The 20,473-nt window shown below is 40.0% G+C and overlaps 1 protein-coding gene across 2 annotated transcripts in view; it reads left to right on the top strand.

Annotated features, from left to right (window-relative positions):
• Window positions 1-4,001, top strand: part of USH1C (USH1 protein network component harmonin) — a 112,645-nt gene extending 108,644 nt beyond the window's left edge. For both annotated transcript variants that reach the window (XM_034770196.1, XM_034770194.1), the window contains exon 21: window positions 2,177-4,001. In XM_034770196.1, coding sequence (XP_034626087.1) covers window positions 2,177-2,189 — 13 coding nt within the window. In that variant the 3' untranslated portion in view covers window positions 2,190-4,001. The remainder of the gene's footprint in view (window positions 1-2,176) is intronic.
• The last annotated feature ends 16,472 nt before the right edge of the window (window positions 4,002-20,473 follow it).

Raw genomic sequence — 20,473 nt, 5'->3', positions numbered from 1 at the left:
ATGGGAGAGCCTACTGTTACCGAGGCAGTTGTGAAAACAATTACATGAATAATATCTTTTTATTTGAGGAATGTATAGTTATTTAGGCAGTTAAAAATTACTACTCCCATAAGTCCAAAGAACAAGAGTTCTATTAGTACTATTAGGGCTGTCGATTAATCGCAGTTAACTCACGTGATTAAATCAAATTAATCGCGATTAATCAGAGTTTTAATCGCACTTTTAAACAATAGAATACCAATTGAAATGTATTAAATATTTTTGGATGTTTTTCTACATTTTCAAATATATTGATTTCAATTACAACACAGTATACAAAGCTCACTTTATATTGTTATTTTTTATTACAAATATTTGCATTGTGAAAATGGCAAACAAAAGAAACAGTATTTTTCAATTCATCTCATACAAGTACTGTAGTGCATTCTCTTTTTTGGGAAAATGTAACTTACAAATGTAGATTTTTGTTTGTTTGTTTGTTTGTTAAATAACTGCACTTAAAAAGACAAAAATGCAGAACTTTAGAGCATACAAGTCCACTCAGTCCTACTTCTCATTCAGCCAATCACTAAGACAAACAAGTTTGTTTACATTTACAGGAGATAATGCTGCCCTCTTCTTATTTACAATGTCATCAGAAAGTGAGTACAGGTGTTTGCATGGGACTTCTGTAGCCGGCATTGCAAGGCATTTATGTGCCAGATATGCTAAACATTCGTATGCCCTTTCATGCTTTGGCCACCATTCCAGAGGACATGCTTCCATGCTGATGACGCTCATTAAAAAAATAATGCCTTAATTAAATTTGTGACTGAACTCCTTAGGGAAGAATTATATGTCTCCATCTCTATTTTACCTGCATTCTGCCATATATTTCATGTCTCAAATGATGATTCAGTACATGTTGTTCATTTTAAGAACACTTTCACTGCAGATTTGACAAAACGCAAAGAAGGTACCAATATGAGATTTCTAAGGAGAGATACAGCACTCGACCCACGGTTTAAGAATCTGAAGTGCCTTCCAAAATCTGAGAGGGATGAGGTGTGGACATCCTTTCAGATGTCTTAAAAGAGCAACACTCTGATGTGGAAACTACAGAACTCGAACCACCAAAAAAGAAAACCAACTTTCTGCTGGTGGCATCTGACTCAGATGATGAAAATGAACGTGCATTGGTCCGCACTGCTTTGGACTGTTATCAAGCAGAACCCGTTATCAGCATGGACGCATGTGTTCGGGAATGGTGGTTGAAGCTTGAAGGAACATATGAATCTTAAGCGCAACTGGCATGTAAATATCTTGTGACGCTGGCTACAACAGTGCCATGCAAACTCCTGTTGTCACTTTCAGGTGACATTGTAAACAAGAAGCAGGTAGCATTATCTCCTGCAAATGTAAACTTGTTTGTCTGAGCGATTGGCTGAACAAGAAGTAGGACTGAGTAGACTTGTAGGCTCTAAAGTTTTATATTGTTTTATTTTTGAATGCAGTTATTTTTGTACATAATTCTACATTTGTAAGTTCAACTTTCATAATAAAGAGATGGCACTACAGTATTTGTATTAGGCGAATGGAAAAACACTTTCTTTTGTTTTTTACAGTGCAAATATTTTATAATAAAAAATAAATATGTGAGCATTGTACACTTTGTATTCTGTGTTATAATTGAAATCAATATATTTGAAAATGTAGGAAACATCCAAAAATATTTAAATAAATGGTATTCTATTATTGTTTAACAGTGTGATTAATCATGATCAATTAATTTTTTAATGGCTTGACAGCCCTAGTTACTATTCATATTGTACCTTGGTGTGCCTGGCAATAATTATTCATGTCTCTTTGCCTTTTTATTGCGGGCCTGTTTCTATTACTCAGCTGTCATTCAGTGATTGTCCCAAGAATTATCCTTAACTGCTTCTCAAACCCAGTTTATAGTGCCAACTTTCTGTATGCTTTTCATTCATGGTTTCTCTAAATATGATTACAGGCCACTAAAAGGACTAAGGTAAGACTTCTCATGTAGGTCTGCATGAAGATTTTGTGATCGTTCTCTCCGTGGTTAGATAAAATGCAAACCAAAATCAGCCAGTTGTGATTTCATTATTTTATATGGTGCTTATCACAAAGTCCTAAAGATACATTCTAGCTAATTGTTTCTTTTCTATTGCAGGACATTTTTTTAAAGTAAAGAAGGTAAAGTTGAAGAAACTAAGTCTGTGTCCTGAAGAAAGCTGCTGATTCATAAATATCAAATCAATAGCCTTGCAAAATCTACTTTTATATGAGAGAAATATGATTTTAGATTGTACTGAGAATTCAACTGGACTAGAGAGAAACCTCATATTTAGACTCTTTGGGCAACTTATGTAATTTCATGATCTTCCCATAGATCCAAGGCAACATGTGGTTATAGGAGAAAGATAATTCCTGAGAAATGTTGCCAATGCAAAATAGTTTATTCTATAAAATCTATTTTTCTATAAGGTTTAGGGGCCAAATTTTGAAAACCAGCCTCCAAAAGCGCACTTGCAATTTGCCTAGAAATGTGCATCAGTATGCACAAATGGGAGGTTGAACATCATATACTTTCTCACAAGCAGTGAGAGGGGGGTGTCTGGCATTTGTACCCTATATATTGTATTTTTCTACTGAGGTCTGAGGGGTCAGTGTTTGTAACTCCCGTTAACATTAATAGAGATTATCCTTGTAAATCAATCAGAGCCCAATTCTGCCTCCCTTACACACACTGAGTGAAATTCACCGCTGTGCAGAAGACCTAGACCAGTGATGGGCAAACAACGGCCACTGGGAGCTGCAGGCGGCCGTGCAAATGTAAACAAACTGGCAGCCCGCCAGTGGATTACCCTGACAAGCCGCATGTGGGCCGCAGGTTGCCCACCACTGACCTAGACTGATTTTGAATGCTTGGGGGGAGCTTAAATGGTGCAAAGGATTCATGCTGATTCTCTGTACAGAGGTGAGTTTCATCCATTGCATAATACCTTAGTCAGCAAGGATTCCCATTGAGGTCAATGCACTTGTTCAGAGTGAGGTACCACTCAGCCTGAGTATTGGTAGCAAATCAGGCCCTCAGGTATCAATGGGTGAAGAGACCAAGTTAAGGATACCCTTACTCATGTGATTAGTACCCAATGAGACTATTAATGTTAAGGGTGCAGGATCACACCCAAAATATAACCTCATATTATCACTGACTCAATGTCTTACAGTTAACGAATATCCTTTACTTTATAGTAACTAATCTGATTTTAAAAGAAATTGTCTGATAAAATTGTACTTTTTAGAACTTGTTCTGAATCTCTTTTAAAGCCATTGAACGTTTCTTGCAGTAAAAGTTCATCTTGCCTTCCTTAGATTACCCTAAATAACAAGCTGCACAGAGATCTAAGCAGTTTTTAATTTCACAGACATTTTAACAACTAGAAAATCAAGCTGAAACTAACAGATTTTATTTCTCATTCAAATACTTTCTTAAATAAGTGCAAAATCTTGTCATATTCAAACACCCAGTAGATGTTAATAACACAGAGGGCCTGATCCTTGGCAGGGTAAATTGGTTTAGCTCTCTTACAGAATCAGACCCTATATCATCGAAATACAGTATTCCATTACATCAGATTTCAAAAGACAACTAACAAAGACGTTACATATATTCTTATCTGTATATTGCATTTCATGTTGTCTTTAGGTTTTTCCTTTCTAATTTACTAAGAGCTGAAGCCCATAGTTCATACACACTTGGAATTTTATCTGCTCAAGGCATATGGGATTGGGCCCTAAATGTATAACATGACAAAATAACAACGTATTAATTCCAGGTTGAATCATAATGGCGTACCACTATGTGCACTGATATCTTTAAGTGTGAGCTGATCTCTTTGGTTTCACATGCAGTAATCTATCAATAAACCAGTTTATGTATCTGGGTAGGATACATGTTAAACTTTTAAAATCACTCTCTTACAAATAAATAGCACAAGAATAAAATTGTTTGTGCCAAACACAAAAACTCCTGTTTCTTTTTTTGTGCACATGTGTTGGGGGGTATGTAGCAGGGTGGACACCTGCTCCTGCCTGGAAGGGCTGAGCTGATTGGGGAAAGTGACTGCAGCTGGGGCCATGCCCCAAACAGCCTCAGCAGGCCCTATAAAGGCTGAGAGCCAGGAGCTCAGGCCAGAGTCTCTCTCTGTCTCCAGAGAGAGAAGGGCCTGGCTGCAGGGAGCTAGACAAAGGGCACCTGAGTGGAGCAGGGCTGGGGAGCTCCAGCCTGGAAAGCCCCAGGCTGCAGCTTAGTATTAGGTCAAGGGGTTCTGGGGGTTGCAGAGGGCAGGCCAGGGCAGCAGGTCCAAACCCCCCTTGCCAGTGATGAGTAGCCTATACTGCAGTCTGTCCCAGGGAGTGGGGACTAGTTAGTGACTGGTAGTGGCCTTGTGCTGAGGCAAGGTGGGGATAGTGGGTGGGGGTTCCCCAGGGAGGGGAGACCCAGATCTGTGGGGTGCTGCCAGGGGTGCCAGGTCCTGGGAGGGACAGGGGTGCCAGCAGAGGACAAGGCAGATCACTGGCCTGCAGAGGGCGCTCTGGATGCTGGTGAGCTAATTCTCTGGATGACCAGCAGGAGGCGCTGCAGGGGTGAGTCTGGACCTTTACGGGGTATAATAGCAATCTGCTGAGGCTACAGTTTTTCCAAGCCAATCTGGAATAACTAGCTTCTTTGCAGCAAAACAAAAACACTTTGGGGGGCTGGAGGGAAAGTTGTTGATGGATACATGGTGCTATTGCTGGTCTGAGCAGCAGTAATCCCCTTTCAGATATTCCCAGTTGCTTGGGGGCATCCTACAGAGTTCAGCTGCTCCCTTCTACTTCCTTCCCAGAGATGTAGAGTCGCTACCAAATGGAATAATCTAAGCACATCAAAATACCTCCCAGAGGGGAGAATGCAGCACAGCATGCTCCCTCTTCTGCTCTGGCTCCCCACTTGCCACATGTTGCTTCCCCTCTGCACTGTCTGGTGAAAAGTATCATGCAGCCTAGTGACCTTATCAAAAGTAGAACACTCAATATACCCTCAGTGTATCCTGTGACACACCTGCAGCATATAAAGTAGTAGTACCCACAAGGGAGGGATAGCTCCGTGGTTTGAGCATTGGCCTGCTAAACCCAGGGTTGAGAGCTCAATCCTTGAGGGGGCCACTTAGGGGTCTGGGGCAAAATCAGTACTTGATCCTGCTAGTGAAGGCAGGGGGCTGGACTCGATGGCCTTTCAGGGTCCCTTCCAGTTCTAGGAGATAGGTATATATTATAGTATAGTGAGATTGAGGCCCTAACTGTGATTAGTGCCCTAGGCACTATATGCACACATAAAAGAGAGACCCAAAGAAACTACAATCTAAGTAGACAAGACTAGATACAATGTAAGAGGAAGTATCTCCATTTTTCTTTCAGATGGGGGACCGAGGCATAGAGAATTAGTGAACAAGCTTACCTGGGAACTATAAATTGAACCCAAAGCATAGTTCCTTAGCATACTTCCTCTCCACTTCTACCCAACCAGCTGATTTATTCAGACATCACTTACAATGCACAAGAGGCAGCTGAGGAAACAGCATTTCTCTGAGGGGTTATATTGCCATCCATCACTGTTTGAGCACTGGTTTCTTGGAGGAGGAGTTGTATCTGCTAGTTCTGATTCAATACCTTGGTGGCAAAGCCACTGCAGGGAATCTAGCATGGGAGCACTCAAAAGAAGCTGCTGAAACTTCTGAAATGTCAAGACTGTTTCTAACTATTGGACATGTCGTGTTTTCTTCTTGTTCATTCTAGCTTTCACAAATCTAGGAGCTGAGTCATTTCTTCACCTCTTCTAGCCATTCATGCTAAAGATCCTAAGCTAGAAATAAATACAGTTTTCAAGCAATTTTTTCATTGGATACATCTTTATGCAGAATTTTCCAAGGTGTTTAAATGAGTCAAAGGCACCATTTGAACTGCCATCGTGGCTGCTGTAAAAGGTTTTACATGATTACATATCTCATATTTGGGGATTCCTGTCCTTTCATAGGTGAATCAAACCAGCTACTAGACGATTGCAGTAAGTTAAATGGGACTTTCTCTTTTATCCAGTTGAGATATGGTGTTTTCTTTGAGAGACACTAATAACAGGTCTGAATGCCACACAGACAATATCACATGTGTGTCTAACTGCCTTTAGCATAAACTTCTCTTTTTTTTTTTTTTTTTTTTTTTTCCTTTACTCAAATCTCAAAGGGAATATTTCTAGTTTCTCAGAGCTGTTTGTTTGGTTAAGCCTATTAAGACCACTATCACTCTCTATGGGATAATAGTCCAAGGAAGATTTTCTCAGAGCTGTTAGCAATCATTCTTACTCTCTCAGGAATTTCCTGGCCCTGTTAGTCACAGTTGTCTTCGGCTCACCCTCGCAATCTCTGAGCTGAAGCACGAATTGTAGGAGTGACTTGTGGCTTCTCCATCTGCTTTGTGTGTGTTTGTCACAGGCAAAGTATGTGAAGTCTTATGGATAGAAGGCATAAAACTTTTCAGGGCAGGGAACCATCTCTTTGTGTTTGTACAGCACACAGCACTAAGGAGCCCTGATCAAGGCCCCGAGGCACTACCATAACACAAATAATATTTTTAAAAGCACAGTTTAGCTATAGCTTTTGCATATGATACATATTTTCCTCTGAATATGCTTTTTAAAGAGATCATGCTTCTTTAAAAGCAGTATAATATACACACACACATACCGTGTGTGTGTGTGTATATATATGTATATATTCTCTGTGTGTATATATCTATATCTACACCTTGTGTGTGGAGGGGGGTGTACACATCAATACGGTGGGCTCCTTTAAATCGGTTGCATTCATTCATAATACTTTGAATTAAGTAGCACTTTCCTTCCAAGAAGGTCAGCACTTTGCAAACAGTGGGCTAGACTGTCAGTTTATACCATTGCCCTGAACAAGGGTTGTGTCACCTCAGAGGCCAGTTCTGGTTCCCTGATTCTCAAAGCAGCCACACTGAGGCTATGACAGATTAATGACACCTGATTTATGTGGTCCCTAAAAGACTATATGTCAGCTGTGAATTGGCAAAGCTGTGCCAGGGCAGGTGCTACAGAAGCCAGCTCTAGCCACTTTACATTAAAGGAGAGTTTCCCACCACCTGGGAAATTGTCAGCTGGGTTGATATAGCCCAATTCTAACCCCTTTGCACCACTCAGGCAGCATAAAGGGACTAGCACCAGGGCTGAGAATCTGACCTGCTGAAACGCTATTTTTCTTTTTCAGAAGGAACTGTTCTTTAGACTCACCAGGTCTGTGACCCTAAAGTCCCCCTTTGTCACCATGGGTCAATCTTGGTAGAATTTGGTCCCAGTGTCTAAATGTTCCTTCAGTGTTTATCTGCCCACTTTACCCTATATACTTGTTCCTGTTGTCAGTTGATTTCTGTCTCTTCTCTTTTTACATTAAGGATTTTCTGTTTGCCAGAATTCTCATGTGGAGGTTTGCATTCTGGAGAAACTTTGAGAGGGCTATTTGCTAGATGCACATGCATCTGCCAGGGGATCAATACTCATTTTTGTTCAGAGGACTCTGAAATTATAGTGCGGCTGTTTTAATGAATTGTGGTTTTCACTAGCAGCTTTGGGTCCCCCGAAAATGCCCTTCCCACTCTGTTTCCATTTATTTTTATTCTCTATTTTCCCTTCTTTTACTTAGTGCTTCTCTTCTTTCTCGTTTCTCATGCCCCCCGCCCCTTCTGTTTTCTTCTCTCCCTTTCTCTTCTTATTTCTTTTACTATCTTTATTCCTTGGTTACTAGGTGAAGATTTGCTCCTGCTCCTAACAATGTCAATGGGAGTTTAGCCATTGACTTCAGTAGGACCAGAGCAGATAGTTAGAACCAGACTCATAAAACCCAGACTCCCTTACAACACCTCAAATCACAAACCTGGATGGGATTTTCAAAATCTAAGTCATTTAAGAGCAAAAGTCCTATTGACTTTCAGTGGGATTTGTGCTCCTAAATCATGTTAGGTACTTTTGAAAATCCCAAGCCCATCAGCTTTTTGTTTATTTCAGGTCTGCCACAACACTGCCAAGGAATTAACATAAGAAAAATAGAGAGACCTGCAAAAATATTTTGCACTCTTGTGTGCCCTCTGCTGGAACACTAGGGGCAAAAAACTCTGTTCCTAGAGCTGTTAACTTTATGATTTCAGAGAAAAAAGATATAGTAGCTTGGTGTGGTCAGGGATTATGCACATTTGTAGTAAGTTATCTGAAATAGCCATAGCCTTTTCAGCTTTCATTGAAACATGACTGGAGTAGAAGGGAAACTGCTAAATGGAAAAGGAGATGGGAAAGCCATTTACAAGATTCTAAATAAAATGAAGGGAGGCAAAAAGAAAAAGTATAAAAAACACCTCCTTGAAAAGTAAATTGTATTCAGTACTGAGAGGATCGAGAGACCAGAGCCAAAACATAAATATGTCTTTAGATGTGTCCTAAAATACTGCTAGTGCATCAAACAAAGAAAATAAGTTTTATAAGTTATTAACTTGTAATAGTTGCACTACAGACTGGCAGCTGCTGGATAGCTAAATGCTGGCATTAAATGTTGACAATTTAGCTATTTGGAGAAAATACAGCATCTGATCCACTGCAGTTCTATATAGATTTATTTTCCAGCACTGGAAAAACTCAACACAGTTACTAATATGGTGGATATCACTTGTTGGGGATGCAGATTTGAAAGACTATTTAAAATGGTACATAATCATGACTAGAAGCTGCTTCCTGTTTACCAGGCAATGACCTTATCTTGTGACTAATAAGGCCCTGATCCAGCAAAGCACTTACGCGTATGCTTAACTTTAGGCCTATCAACCATCAATCAATTGAAGTCAATTGATATCAATAGGACTATGCACATGCTTAAGTACTTTACTGGATCAGGGCCTAAAGTCCAAGCCCAAGGTCTATTAGGCCAGCAAGTGCTTATTATAAAAAGTTGTTATGGTTGCACTTAATTCTAAATATTTGAATTTTAAGTGAAAGCAGAAAATGAGCTGAATTTAAACTGAATGTTAAAAAAAGTTTCTTCCTCCTTCCCCCATCTTCTATTTCCTCTAACTACTTCCCTTCTCACAAGTCAGCAAGACTCTTCAGCCTCAAGCAGCTGCAATGGGATTTTGTTTACACGGTGCTTAAAAGTGAATTTAGGAGGGAGAGAGTGGGTCAAAGAGCATAGATACAAATCTGACAGTTGTTCTGTGAACAAGTACTTTACTGACCTGTAGGGGAAGGGAGCAGGAGAGAAATAAAAAGAGTTAAAGTCCTTTTTAAAACAAAGTTTCTCTTGCAGTACCTTTGAGAGGGGCTTTTTGTTCTGTCCTTTCTGGAAGTTCTGGATGACAGCTTTAGGGAAGGTGAGCCTGCATCTTGTTTCTGACCAACAGCTTGAGAGTTCTGAGCACAGATGCCAGCCAGAGCAGGTGGATTTTTAACTAGGGCTGTGCAAAAATGTTTCATCAAAATTGTTTGACAGAATATTGGAGGGAGAGGTTATCAAATGACAACTTTTGCAAAAAGTGTCAGCTTTCTGAGGAAAATTTTGACTTTTCATCAAAAAAATGAATACCTCCAAACTGAAAATGTTTTGTTTTTTTAACAAAAAAAAGTTCAAAATCACCATGGGAAGGGGGGATATTTTCTGACCAGCTATAATTGTAACTGCTCTGTTCCCATTGGCTATTTGCATGTTCTCATTATAGTTATTCAGAAATAAGTGTTTCTGCAAATCCCCGAATGTTAGTTCACACTGGCTGTTGGCCAGTTAGAACAGAGGAATTTGCCAAATGTGTAAAGATAATGCAAATCAGACAGCCCCAACCAACTACAGTGCAAGGACTGAACTGCATAACTGGGGGTGAAAAATTGTAGCACGACTAAGAAAATTCCATTCCAGTGCAATGACTTATAATGTAATCATCATGTCCTGCATACAGATAATCATGAATGAAGAGAAGACGACAGGATGTCAGATTTAGAACTTGCATCGTCTTAACGATAGTGCTCTTGACTCTGGATTGTTTTCTTCAAAACCCAGAACAGAACCCTTCCCTTCACCTATCACATGGTACACTTTGTTAATGAGAACTGATTTCTCACTCTATACTTCGCTCAAAGGAATTTGAGTGCACGTGGCACTGACTACAGAAAGTTGGTGGCAGGAAAAGATCAGCAATGCAAATCAAGATATGACTAACGCAGAGAATGAGAGAGGCAGCCCAATCTATCGGTACTACATAGAAACAACAGTTTATTCAACCAATATATAAACGTCTTGACAGTCACTTTAGGGTTGACAGCTCAGTGCAAAGTAATATGTAAAATATTCTGTGTGGAATAGAAGATCTGATTGCAGTGACATTTTACTTTATTCATTTGCATCGTATATGGACAACAAAAAGTGGGGAGTGGGGAAGAGTGTAAGAAGAGGAATCGTTTGAGGGGGAAGGCTATTTTAGATTTTAAGTTGCCTGCCTTATTGCTGGTGGGTTTCTTACATCAGACTTTTTCTGCTATATTGAAAGCAACTGAAATGCACCACGAAAACAAGGAATGAAAAGTACCTTCTAGATTATGAATGTTGTTTTTTAAATAGTTAACTAAACCAAAGTGTAAATGAACAAATATATTCAAAGTAGCCATCCATTATGTTAATAAGTTCCTAGATATATGGATTAAACAGACAAAAATTCTGTGCTAGTTTACACCAGGGCAACACAACTGAATTTTTATGACATGTAATTTCTCTAAAACTATGAGCAGAGGAGCCAGAATGGCCCAGAGAATCAGGCCCCAAGGTATTTAATGTTCATTGCTTATGCATTCTCTTAATCAAAGACCACTGACCAGTCGCAGAACTTAGTCAGCCATGTTGCTCAGGAGTAAATGAGAATGGAATTTTTATCTATAATATGGCACCCATCTCTGTAGTATCTGAGCATCCTTGACCCAGAATAGGAGGGTGTATCTGGGTAAAAAGGAATATGGCCAGCATTCCTCTACGCTGTGGCGATCCCTGGTTGCTGGAATGGACCATTGGGGTCACAGGCAACTGGTCATAAGTTAGGACAACCATGACTGGCTCCATGGTCAGAGAAGTATAAAGGTGGTTTAAAGTCACCTATGCTTCCCCACACATTTTGGCCAGAGCAAAACGAACTTGTGCTGTTGGTATACCACTGGCACACAGGAGTCGTCACCCCTCGATTGCTTTCCAGCTGAATGCAATGTGATCTTGCTGTCTTCACCATCCTGCTGTGACACCGTAGATGAGAAACAGACTTGAGATGATTATACAGGCAAAGCTCCTTCTTCAGCTGAACCTTGGAACATGACGCCTCCTTTCACATTCTGATAGCTAAACACAGGAACGCAGAAAATTTCCACCGACCCTTGTGTCACCTTCTTATCACAGAGTCCAGCTCTTTTAAAAGGACAGTGCCCCATTAATTTTGTAAACACAAATGCTCCATTCTCCCCAGAGCTTTAGAGAGGGATGTTTATTAATCTCTGGAAGTGACCAAGCTGATTTTACAGATGAATTGATTTTGCTGCAGAAGAAGCTGGGTCTGAAGAATCATTCTTGAGCACCACCATAAAACCCATGACCAAGAAAATGGGTCTTCCATGCTATTGGAAGGTAGAAGGAAACGGACCCTGCATGTATAGTTACAGTGAGCCTGGGGAAAGCACTTTGACACAGGCAAGTTACAGCCACTAGAAAGACAAATTCGGAACCAGAAGCATTCACAAATCTGGAGCAAGATCAGAACCTGAAATTTGCACCATTCGCCTGAGCATTTCAAAAGTTCATTGCAATTTCATATATGCCGGCAGGATGTTTTTGTCTGCATTGTGCTTACTAGCCTTTTGCTGCTGATTCAGGTTATAGTCTACAGGCCCTGGGTATCCAGGTGGATGGAATTAGTCTGAGAAGTGGCTGGGGCTCTGCCCAGTCATATGACTTGCAGGAGAGACTCAGCTTTTACAAATTACTCCATAAATTCTGGCTAAAGCATTTTCCTTAAGCCTTAGGAACTGGCCTCCTAGTTATAAAATTCAGCCTGGTTCTCATTTCCACTACATGCAATTATATTAACACCTCACCTTAAGACCTCTTTATATTGACAGAGCAGGAAAGGGGCCTTTGTGTAAATGAGAATCAGGCCCGTCGTCTACTGAAATTACTGAAAGAAACAAGCCTGAAGGGTCTGTGTCAGCAAGTGAAAATGGGTTGCTGGAAAATCTCCTAGGAACAAGGGATAGAGGAAAAAGCAATGGATGTGTCTATGGGAATTCACTTTAAGAGACCTATCAGACAGTTCATTATAGCAGAGTGTTATCGTCAGCAAAAAGGACTTACACGTGTACGGAAGGACTTTGATCATTTCTCAAGGGAAAGGGAGACTATCCCCTTCACAGGAATAATCGGACAAAACCAATTTCTATTTCATTGCAGCTTGCACTGCTTAAAAAGTCTGGACTGTGAAGAAAAGATCATTTTAGAAACCTGCAACCCACACAAGAATGTTCACTCTTAAACTTAACATCCTTTTAAGTGTATATTTTTCTTATGGCATTGCTCATAGAAGAATCTGCAAGTGCTTTATAAGCATTAGTTAAAAGGACATTTATTAGTACTATTGTTGTTGTTATCAATAGTATGGTAGCACCCAGAAGTCTCACCCAGGATTGGGATTCCATTGTCCTGGGCATTGTACAAACATATTAAATATGGCCCCAAAATTAAATGCTTTTAAAATAAGTTTATATAAAACCTAAGATTCATAAAAATGTTCCCATTATTTTATTTCAAATTCCTTTGGACACAGTTGTTCAGAAACAAATATTCCTCTGCAATATCTGTGACACACACAGTTACACTGAGAAGCTGAAAGTGAAACTGACTGTACAGAAAACCTATTGATTTTCATTGTCCAAGCTCAGGGAAATTCAATAAGTAAACCCATTGCATAACTGGTTAAAACTGTAAACTGGATATTCACCATTCCTGCCCCCTGGCCCCATAGACTAAGCAGTTACTAGTAACAGAGCAATGAGTGTGTTCAAAATACAGGGGGCTATGACTGACCCCTTTGCACGTTTTTCAGTTGTACAAAAGGGATATGGAGTCCTTTAGTATGGGGAAATCACTGGGTGGATCTACACTACTCCCTACCTGCCTTCCACTGCAGGAGACTTATTGCTGCTGAGCTCCAGCGAAGCCTGGCTAGTGAAATGGCCCCTGTAGGGCTACTACTAGTATTGCCCTGTGCTGAACTGGTCCCAGGCTGTCCCCAGGCTTGTGGCAGTCACCTGAGGTCCTGCTTCAAGCAGATCTGAGGATCAGAGCCATAGGTTTAGATTAACAATGACTTCTTTTAAGACTCCCAATATCCCTGGGAGGTAGGTATTCTCACTGACCTTGATCATGTCACTGATACACAGCGAGTGTGTAGCACAGTCAGGAATAGAATCCTTTGCAGTAATTCCTTGTGCTGTGCTCTAGCCTCCGCAAAGAATTTCCTTATAGCTGCTAATGCGTAGCACATAACTTCTAATTACAAGGAGGATATTTTCATTGTTCCTAAGCCTCTTCTCTGCTCCTTCCCCGTTGCCGCGGCAGCTTTCTCCTCTGTAGTAGCTGCTGTTTGGAACTGTCTATTTCTCTCTCCCTCTTCATTGACTCTGCATCTAATTTAAAATCTAATCTAAAAACATCTTGCTTACTGTAAATTCCTTCTAGTATTTTCCAATCTCATAGCCACAGAATTGTGGCTCTAAACTTTCATTGTAATAAAATGTATCTCTAACCCTTATGGTTGTGAAAATAACCTTCAAAATGTTAACTGCCACAGTTTTGTTTTTATATTGCCTCAAGCGATGGTTCTGAGAGGTGATGTCCTCCCTCCAAGGGGAAGCCAAGAACAGACACTTAAAGGTGAACATTATATTATTACCTATTTTGTTGCTGATTCATTTGAGTGGAACCATCCTACTAATGTCCTTGCCATGCAATCCAAAATATCTCCCATGCCGAAAACCTCCCCCTCCCTACCCTCTTCTTTAGATATGTCTGCTGGAAAACCGTTGCTCCTCTCAGCATAGCTGGGGTGGATTCACTTAGAGTGCTGCTGTGTGGCTGGCTGAATTACTAAAACTTAGCTAATTTGGTCCTCCTTTAGCCAAAAGGTTGTGCTGGTCATCACAGCTGGTGGTCAGGATGGAATTCTCCCCTCATGGTGAATTGCCTACACCTAGTGGGAGAGTTCATCTTCCTTAGTGCACCCACTGTGCTAGTTAACAGGTGGTAGTTAGGTGGTTTGGCAAACTGGGACACGGTCTAAATGTTGACCCTTTAGGAGGCAGTTGTCAGTGCATTGACCAGGAGGCTGGGTGCCCAGTTTCTTATTTTGTAGCAACAGAACCTTTTTATTTTCATCAGTGTTCATGACAATTGAAAGATGAGGGAAGAAAGGAGTGAGGGTACAGCAGAGTTATAACATTGATGTGGGATCAGGCATATTACTGGAGACAGGAGTGAAGCAACCTGCTTCTCACAGGCCTTGGCTACACTTACCCGCTAGTTCGACAGCTGGAAATCGAACTTCTGGGTTCGACTTATCGCGTCTAGTCTGGACGCGATAAGTCGAACCCGGAAGTGCTCGCCGTCGACTGCGGTACTCCAGCTCGCCGAGAGGAGTACCGCGGAGTCGACGGGGGAGCCTGCCTGCCGCGTGTGGACCAAGGTAAGTTCGAACTAATTCGAACTAAGGTACTTCGAACTTCAGCTACGTTATTCACGTAGCTGAAGTTGCGTACCTTAGTTCGAATTAGGGGGGTAGTGTAGACCTGGCCACACATGCCAAATACCTAATTCTCCCCACAGGGTAAGGGCATATAGGCACCTGCAATTCAGAGCAGTGAGTTTCTTGTTAATTGGAACACAGAGATGATCATAGGAATTTTGGTCCTACTTTGGATAATGGGGGGACTCCCAGGATTTACTGCTATCGCGAGTAACCTTCCACATTTCCTGCTTAGAATGGATTTATCTAAAACTTGTTGGGATTTGGAAAGTCTAGATACAACTTGTGAACACTAGTTTGTTAGATACAGACAAATCTGCAGTGTCTCAAAGAGTAACACTCTCTAATGCACTTTAGATTAAAAATGGTATGGAAAAGTCTATGCAAAATAAGATCTAAGCCTACAGGCTGAGGACTCCAAGGAGCCTAGAAAGTTAGGCATCCCATTTTCATTGATTTTTTGCAATGGCAGTTGTGTGCCTCTAGAAACTTCAGCCACAGTCCATGTGTGGGCTAAGATGCTGAAACCAAGATTAATATTGCCTGTGGTAAGACTGCAGCACTAGGGCATATTCATTATGGATACAATAGGAAAACAAAACTAGACTGTTCAGGGTAAAACTTTTCTGAACTTGTAAACCTGTTCATTTAAAATGATCTGCAATGTTGTGATTTTTAAAGCTACGTGGAACACCAGGTTTTCATTTTGTGATCTATATGGTTAAACACTGAAAAATTTTCCAGTGCCAAAAAGCTCACCCAACTGTAATACTTCTCGCTTTCTTTTTTATGAGTATTTGCATAATTCTGGCTAATAATGGCACAGCTAAAGTACACAGTGAAACTCCAAATCTAAGATACTGTTTTAACTTTGTTTTTAATTGTAATGCAGAGATAATTCACTTAATAATTCAGAAGATAACTTGGGCCAATTCCCAGATGGCAAAGAAACAAAGCAACTAATTGTAGTCTTCATGTGTATTTAAAAAGAAAGCCGCCCTTTGTTTCTGAAGAAGAAAGGTGGTGGTTTCATTGTGTTCCTAATAACCTTTAACAAATAATTCACATCTTAGATTTAAATTTAGTATGAGATTTTTGGGACCAGTTTTAAGAAATGCTAGTGACTTTTGCCCCTTAAATCGCTTAGAAATTAATAAATCGATATCTATTTCTTTGGAAGTGTATATGATTCCCTCCTGTAGTATAAGCATGCAGAAACTCTTGAATATGAGAGATTCCAGTACGTGGTAAGTAAATCTCAGAAGCATTGAACTGAGTAAGTAACTACAACATTTACAAAAGAATAACACATTTGCGCCTGAGCACAAGTTGTTCATTGGCACGAGTTTGTTCTTAGTTTATTCTCCTGAGAAATACATGGCATTTGAACATACTGCAGGAAGTACCCAAAACATTGACCATTTAATGCCATCAAATGAACCAGATACAGTCTGATAGTTCAATGATTTCAATAGTACATTCATTTATGAGAGAATACAGGGGTGGCTAGGAGGAAATGGGAGGTTAGTTGAGATCACTTTAAATTAGATGCTTTGTCTAAATTTTCACACCCATTTTGATTGCCTTTGTGTTTTGGTGCCCAACTTGAAACACACAGGGCCTAATTTTCAAAGGTGCTGAGCGCCTGCAAAGCCAGCTGAAATCAATGAGGACATAGGCATGCTCAGCACAAGGTATCTCAGTCTGGATTCCTGACTCTTTCCTAAAGCGGGAAAATGGACAAATGAGACAGAAAAAACCCTATTGAATATGCTACCAGCTCTTATGTTGGGACTGAATGTGCATATGCAGGAAGAGGAAGATGAGTGATGTGGAAGCTGCTGAGCTAACCTTTGTACTGAATATTAACAAGGTATAAAGTAATGTACTCAAATGAACACCCTGCACCTTTAGTGTGTTCTGCACATGCACTCAGCTCCCATTGTTGAAAGGAACCCTGAGGCTGAAGGAAGGTTATAAAGCCTCTGAAATACCTTTGTCATGTTACTGAAGGAAAGGACCTGCAACCATTCAATCTACCATCCAGTTGCTTTGCTGCCACATAACTTGCAGGCATCACTTTTGCCAGCTTTTGCTAGTTATCTGAGTGCCTAATTAACACTGTAAAATAGTGTGTTGGGAGAAAAGCAGGCTTTTCCAAGATGGCTCCTGCCCATATTTTCATGAGTGCCACAACACCTTAAGGTCGTCACAACTCTGGCTGGATTGAACTTGGAAACTTGTCTTCAGTACAGGTGCTAGTCTAAAACAAACTGAAGAACATTACGCAAATTAGGATATTTTCCTGGCAGCTACTGCCAAAATTTTCTGCTCTGTGTTGGATCAGGATCCATGCTTTGTACTGTCACTTAATCATAAAAGTCATGTATGCTGCTTTAGATGCAAGAAAAGGATACCCAAAGGATAAAAGGTGTGCATAGCATTGTGTCTATGCTTTACCTGGTGTATTATGAAGAAGGACGGATTGCTTTGTAAGCCATCACTAAAATTGTAGGACCTATTTGCAGAACAATTCTTTCATTTGGCTTGGCACCATCACACAGCTTCATTTTGAAAGTAGATTTTACAATTTCCACCAACGTGGAGACCTGATTTAAAGAGGTAAGAAGTATATTTGTAAATGTCAACTACTGAATGCATGCAGTCATGCTGGCATGTCCAGCCATTCTTTTTCTGGTATCAGAGACTTAACTGCAAATTCATGGGGAAACAGATATTTACCTGTACTAGTTTGCATACATTGTAAGGTCTGCTATGTATTGGTATCTAATAAAAGATTAATGCCAGATCATCAGATGGTGTAAATCAGAAATGCTTTATTGAAATCAATGAAGCTACAGAGACTTAACACCAGTGGAGGTGTTGGCCCTTAGTTCTTCTAATGCAAGAATACTAATGTATACTACACAAATATGTTGTTACAATCTACAGTTGAATTTTGCTGTCTGTTTCATGCTACAGACTAAAACGTATACAAACATATCTTTTTCTTCTGTGGAGTGGTTAAGATTTCAAGTGATACCTCAGATTATTCACAAATACACCTCTACCCCGATATAGCGCGACCCGATATAACACAAATTTGGATATAACGTGGTAAAGCAGTGCTCCAGAGGTGTGGGGCTGCACACTCCGGTGGATCAAAGCAAGTTCGATATAACGCGGTTTCACCTATAACGTGCTAAGATTTTTTGGCTCCCGAAGACAGCGTTATATCGAGGTAGAGGTGTATGTTTGGCAATGTCACTTGTAATAGAAAATATTAAATAATGATGTGCAAGTAGATTATGTTCACTTTGTTTGTGCTAAAATAGCTTCCTGGTAGGAGAAAAAAGAATGTCCAGACTCCTGAAGAATATATGCTATACATTTCCAAACAAGTTAAAAATCCCCTCTTTACAACAAGACACCTGAGTATAATGACTAATGTGCTGCGTGCATTAAGAAAAGAACTGCACTGTTAGATTGGCTTTGATGATTGACTAACCAGTATCTTTATTCATGTGTATTTCATAGAAAAACTCCTGTTTTGGAAAAATATGAAGCTACATGATCATTTAAGTAGAAATTCTTTTAGGGGCAGATCCAAAGCCCATTGAGACTGTTCATTGACTTCAACAAGCATTGAATCAGGCTCTTAGAATGTGAATGTGTGAGGTCTGTACCAGAGGGAGAATAAACAAACACTATTTGCTTGGTTGCAAAACTATATATGTAAGGCAGGTGTATTAAACAGGCTGTGTTTCAAGGCAAATAATGGTGTTTTAGTTTTGCATCCTCTCATGGCATATAATGGTTTAAAAAAATAGACCTGACTCTGATCTCACAAAAACTACTTTAACTCAACTGGTTTCCATAAAGATACACTCAGAGGTGAAGCGGAGGAGAATCAGACCCACTGAATGTATAGCAAATCTTAGATTTGTAATTTGGAATATATACCAAACAATGGAACTGTAGCTCATTAGTAGCTCATTTACTTCATACTGTTTGAGTATCTGAATGTGAGTTGCATCACAGTAATTTTACACAAAAATACCATTAAATTAGTCACAATTATTTATATTTTTGTATGAAGTAAAACAAAAAATCCTGTTAAGAATCCCTCTTGTAGAATCTTTAACCAGAATGTTCACATGAATTGATTTACCGGTAACTAATGGAGCATCTGAGAACGTGTTCTTTGAACCCCTTATTCCTGTTGGTGCCCACTTACTCTCTCAAATAGTCCCATTGACATAAATGAGACTACTCATGTGAGTAACTCACCAGAGAGACTGTCTGGTCCTATCAAAGCACTTGTACTGTGGTGTAATGGTACCTTTTTAATACCTCTTTCTTATACACATCTCATTTTACAATATACATTCTCCTTTTCCAGCTGAGCTTATGAGTTGTACATTCTTGCTTTGAAAGTACATGTGTACTCATCCCAGTTGAAATACTGAGTTAGTTATTGTGTTCAAAGCAAGATGGTTTGATTTGACAAAATGTTTGTCGAGGTTAAGTAACACTTTCCCTTACATTCTGGAAAGCCCCATTGTTTTTTGCATTCATGACAGGTCAAGGTGTACCTCAGTGCACAAAGCATTTGTGGCGTTCACCCCAGAAGAAGTGCCAATGCTAATCAGAAACATTACAGAGGTGGGAGCACTTCTGATTGCGCATCGAAGACTGGAGTTCCCTGTCTTTATAATATTTGTGATGAATTTGGGCAGCATCATGGTCCAAGAAACAGGTTTACTTTATCCCATCATTCTTTCTTTCATGAATGCACAGATGGAAGGGGGGTGTGAATGGCCCTCTAGCCCATTTACTCCCACAACTTGGATCCATTACCCAAAGGCATAACAAATTTCAGACAGGATCATCATTCCCATTCTCTTAATGCATATAAAATGGCATCAGCCATAACAAAGAGCATGTGTTTCCTTTTCCCTCTAAAACAGGTTGACTTACTTGTAAGTCCTTTCTTCATTTTTAATGAAGGTCATGAATTGTAAATGGATAAAATTATTATTTATTTAGAATGAATATGCATCCCTCCTAACCTCTGTTCATATGCTTTTATGGCTATTCGGGCTTGTTACAATAGCAATGCACTTACATTGACAGTTCACTTGTTTTCTTACCAAATATTTTCTATCAGATGATGAAATAGCAGCATCTTTTGCTGCTGAGCAAAAAGGATTTTGATTTGTGATCATGAACCCTTCTTCTTTTGAAAGGAAATTTGTTATTGGATATTCACACACAGTTCCCCTTCACATGAACCACTGTTCATCTCCTATATCTGAGAGAAGACTTTCTCCCAAAGTATAAATCGTATATCAAATATTTATCAAGCCTCTGAGTCCACAGCAGAAAGGGATGAGTTCAGCATCTGCAAATCCCATGACTTTAGTAGGAGTTTCAGTTGATCATTTCTTCTCAGGCCTTGGTCCTCTGAACATTCCAAAATCCCACATCCAAATTTTTCCAACTTCGGTGCCTAAATTTAGATGCCTAAATAAGCGGCCTT

Source organism: Trachemys scripta, chromosome 4 (genome assembly GCF_013100865.1).
Source record: "Trachemys scripta elegans isolate TJP31775 chromosome 4, CAS_Tse_1.0, whole genome shotgun sequence".
Classification (NCBI taxonomy): domain Eukaryota; kingdom Metazoa; phylum Chordata; order Testudines; family Emydidae; genus Trachemys; species Trachemys scripta.
The sequence above is the reverse complement of the archived record's forward strand: the minus strand, read 5'-3'. Positions and strand labels throughout refer to the sequence as shown.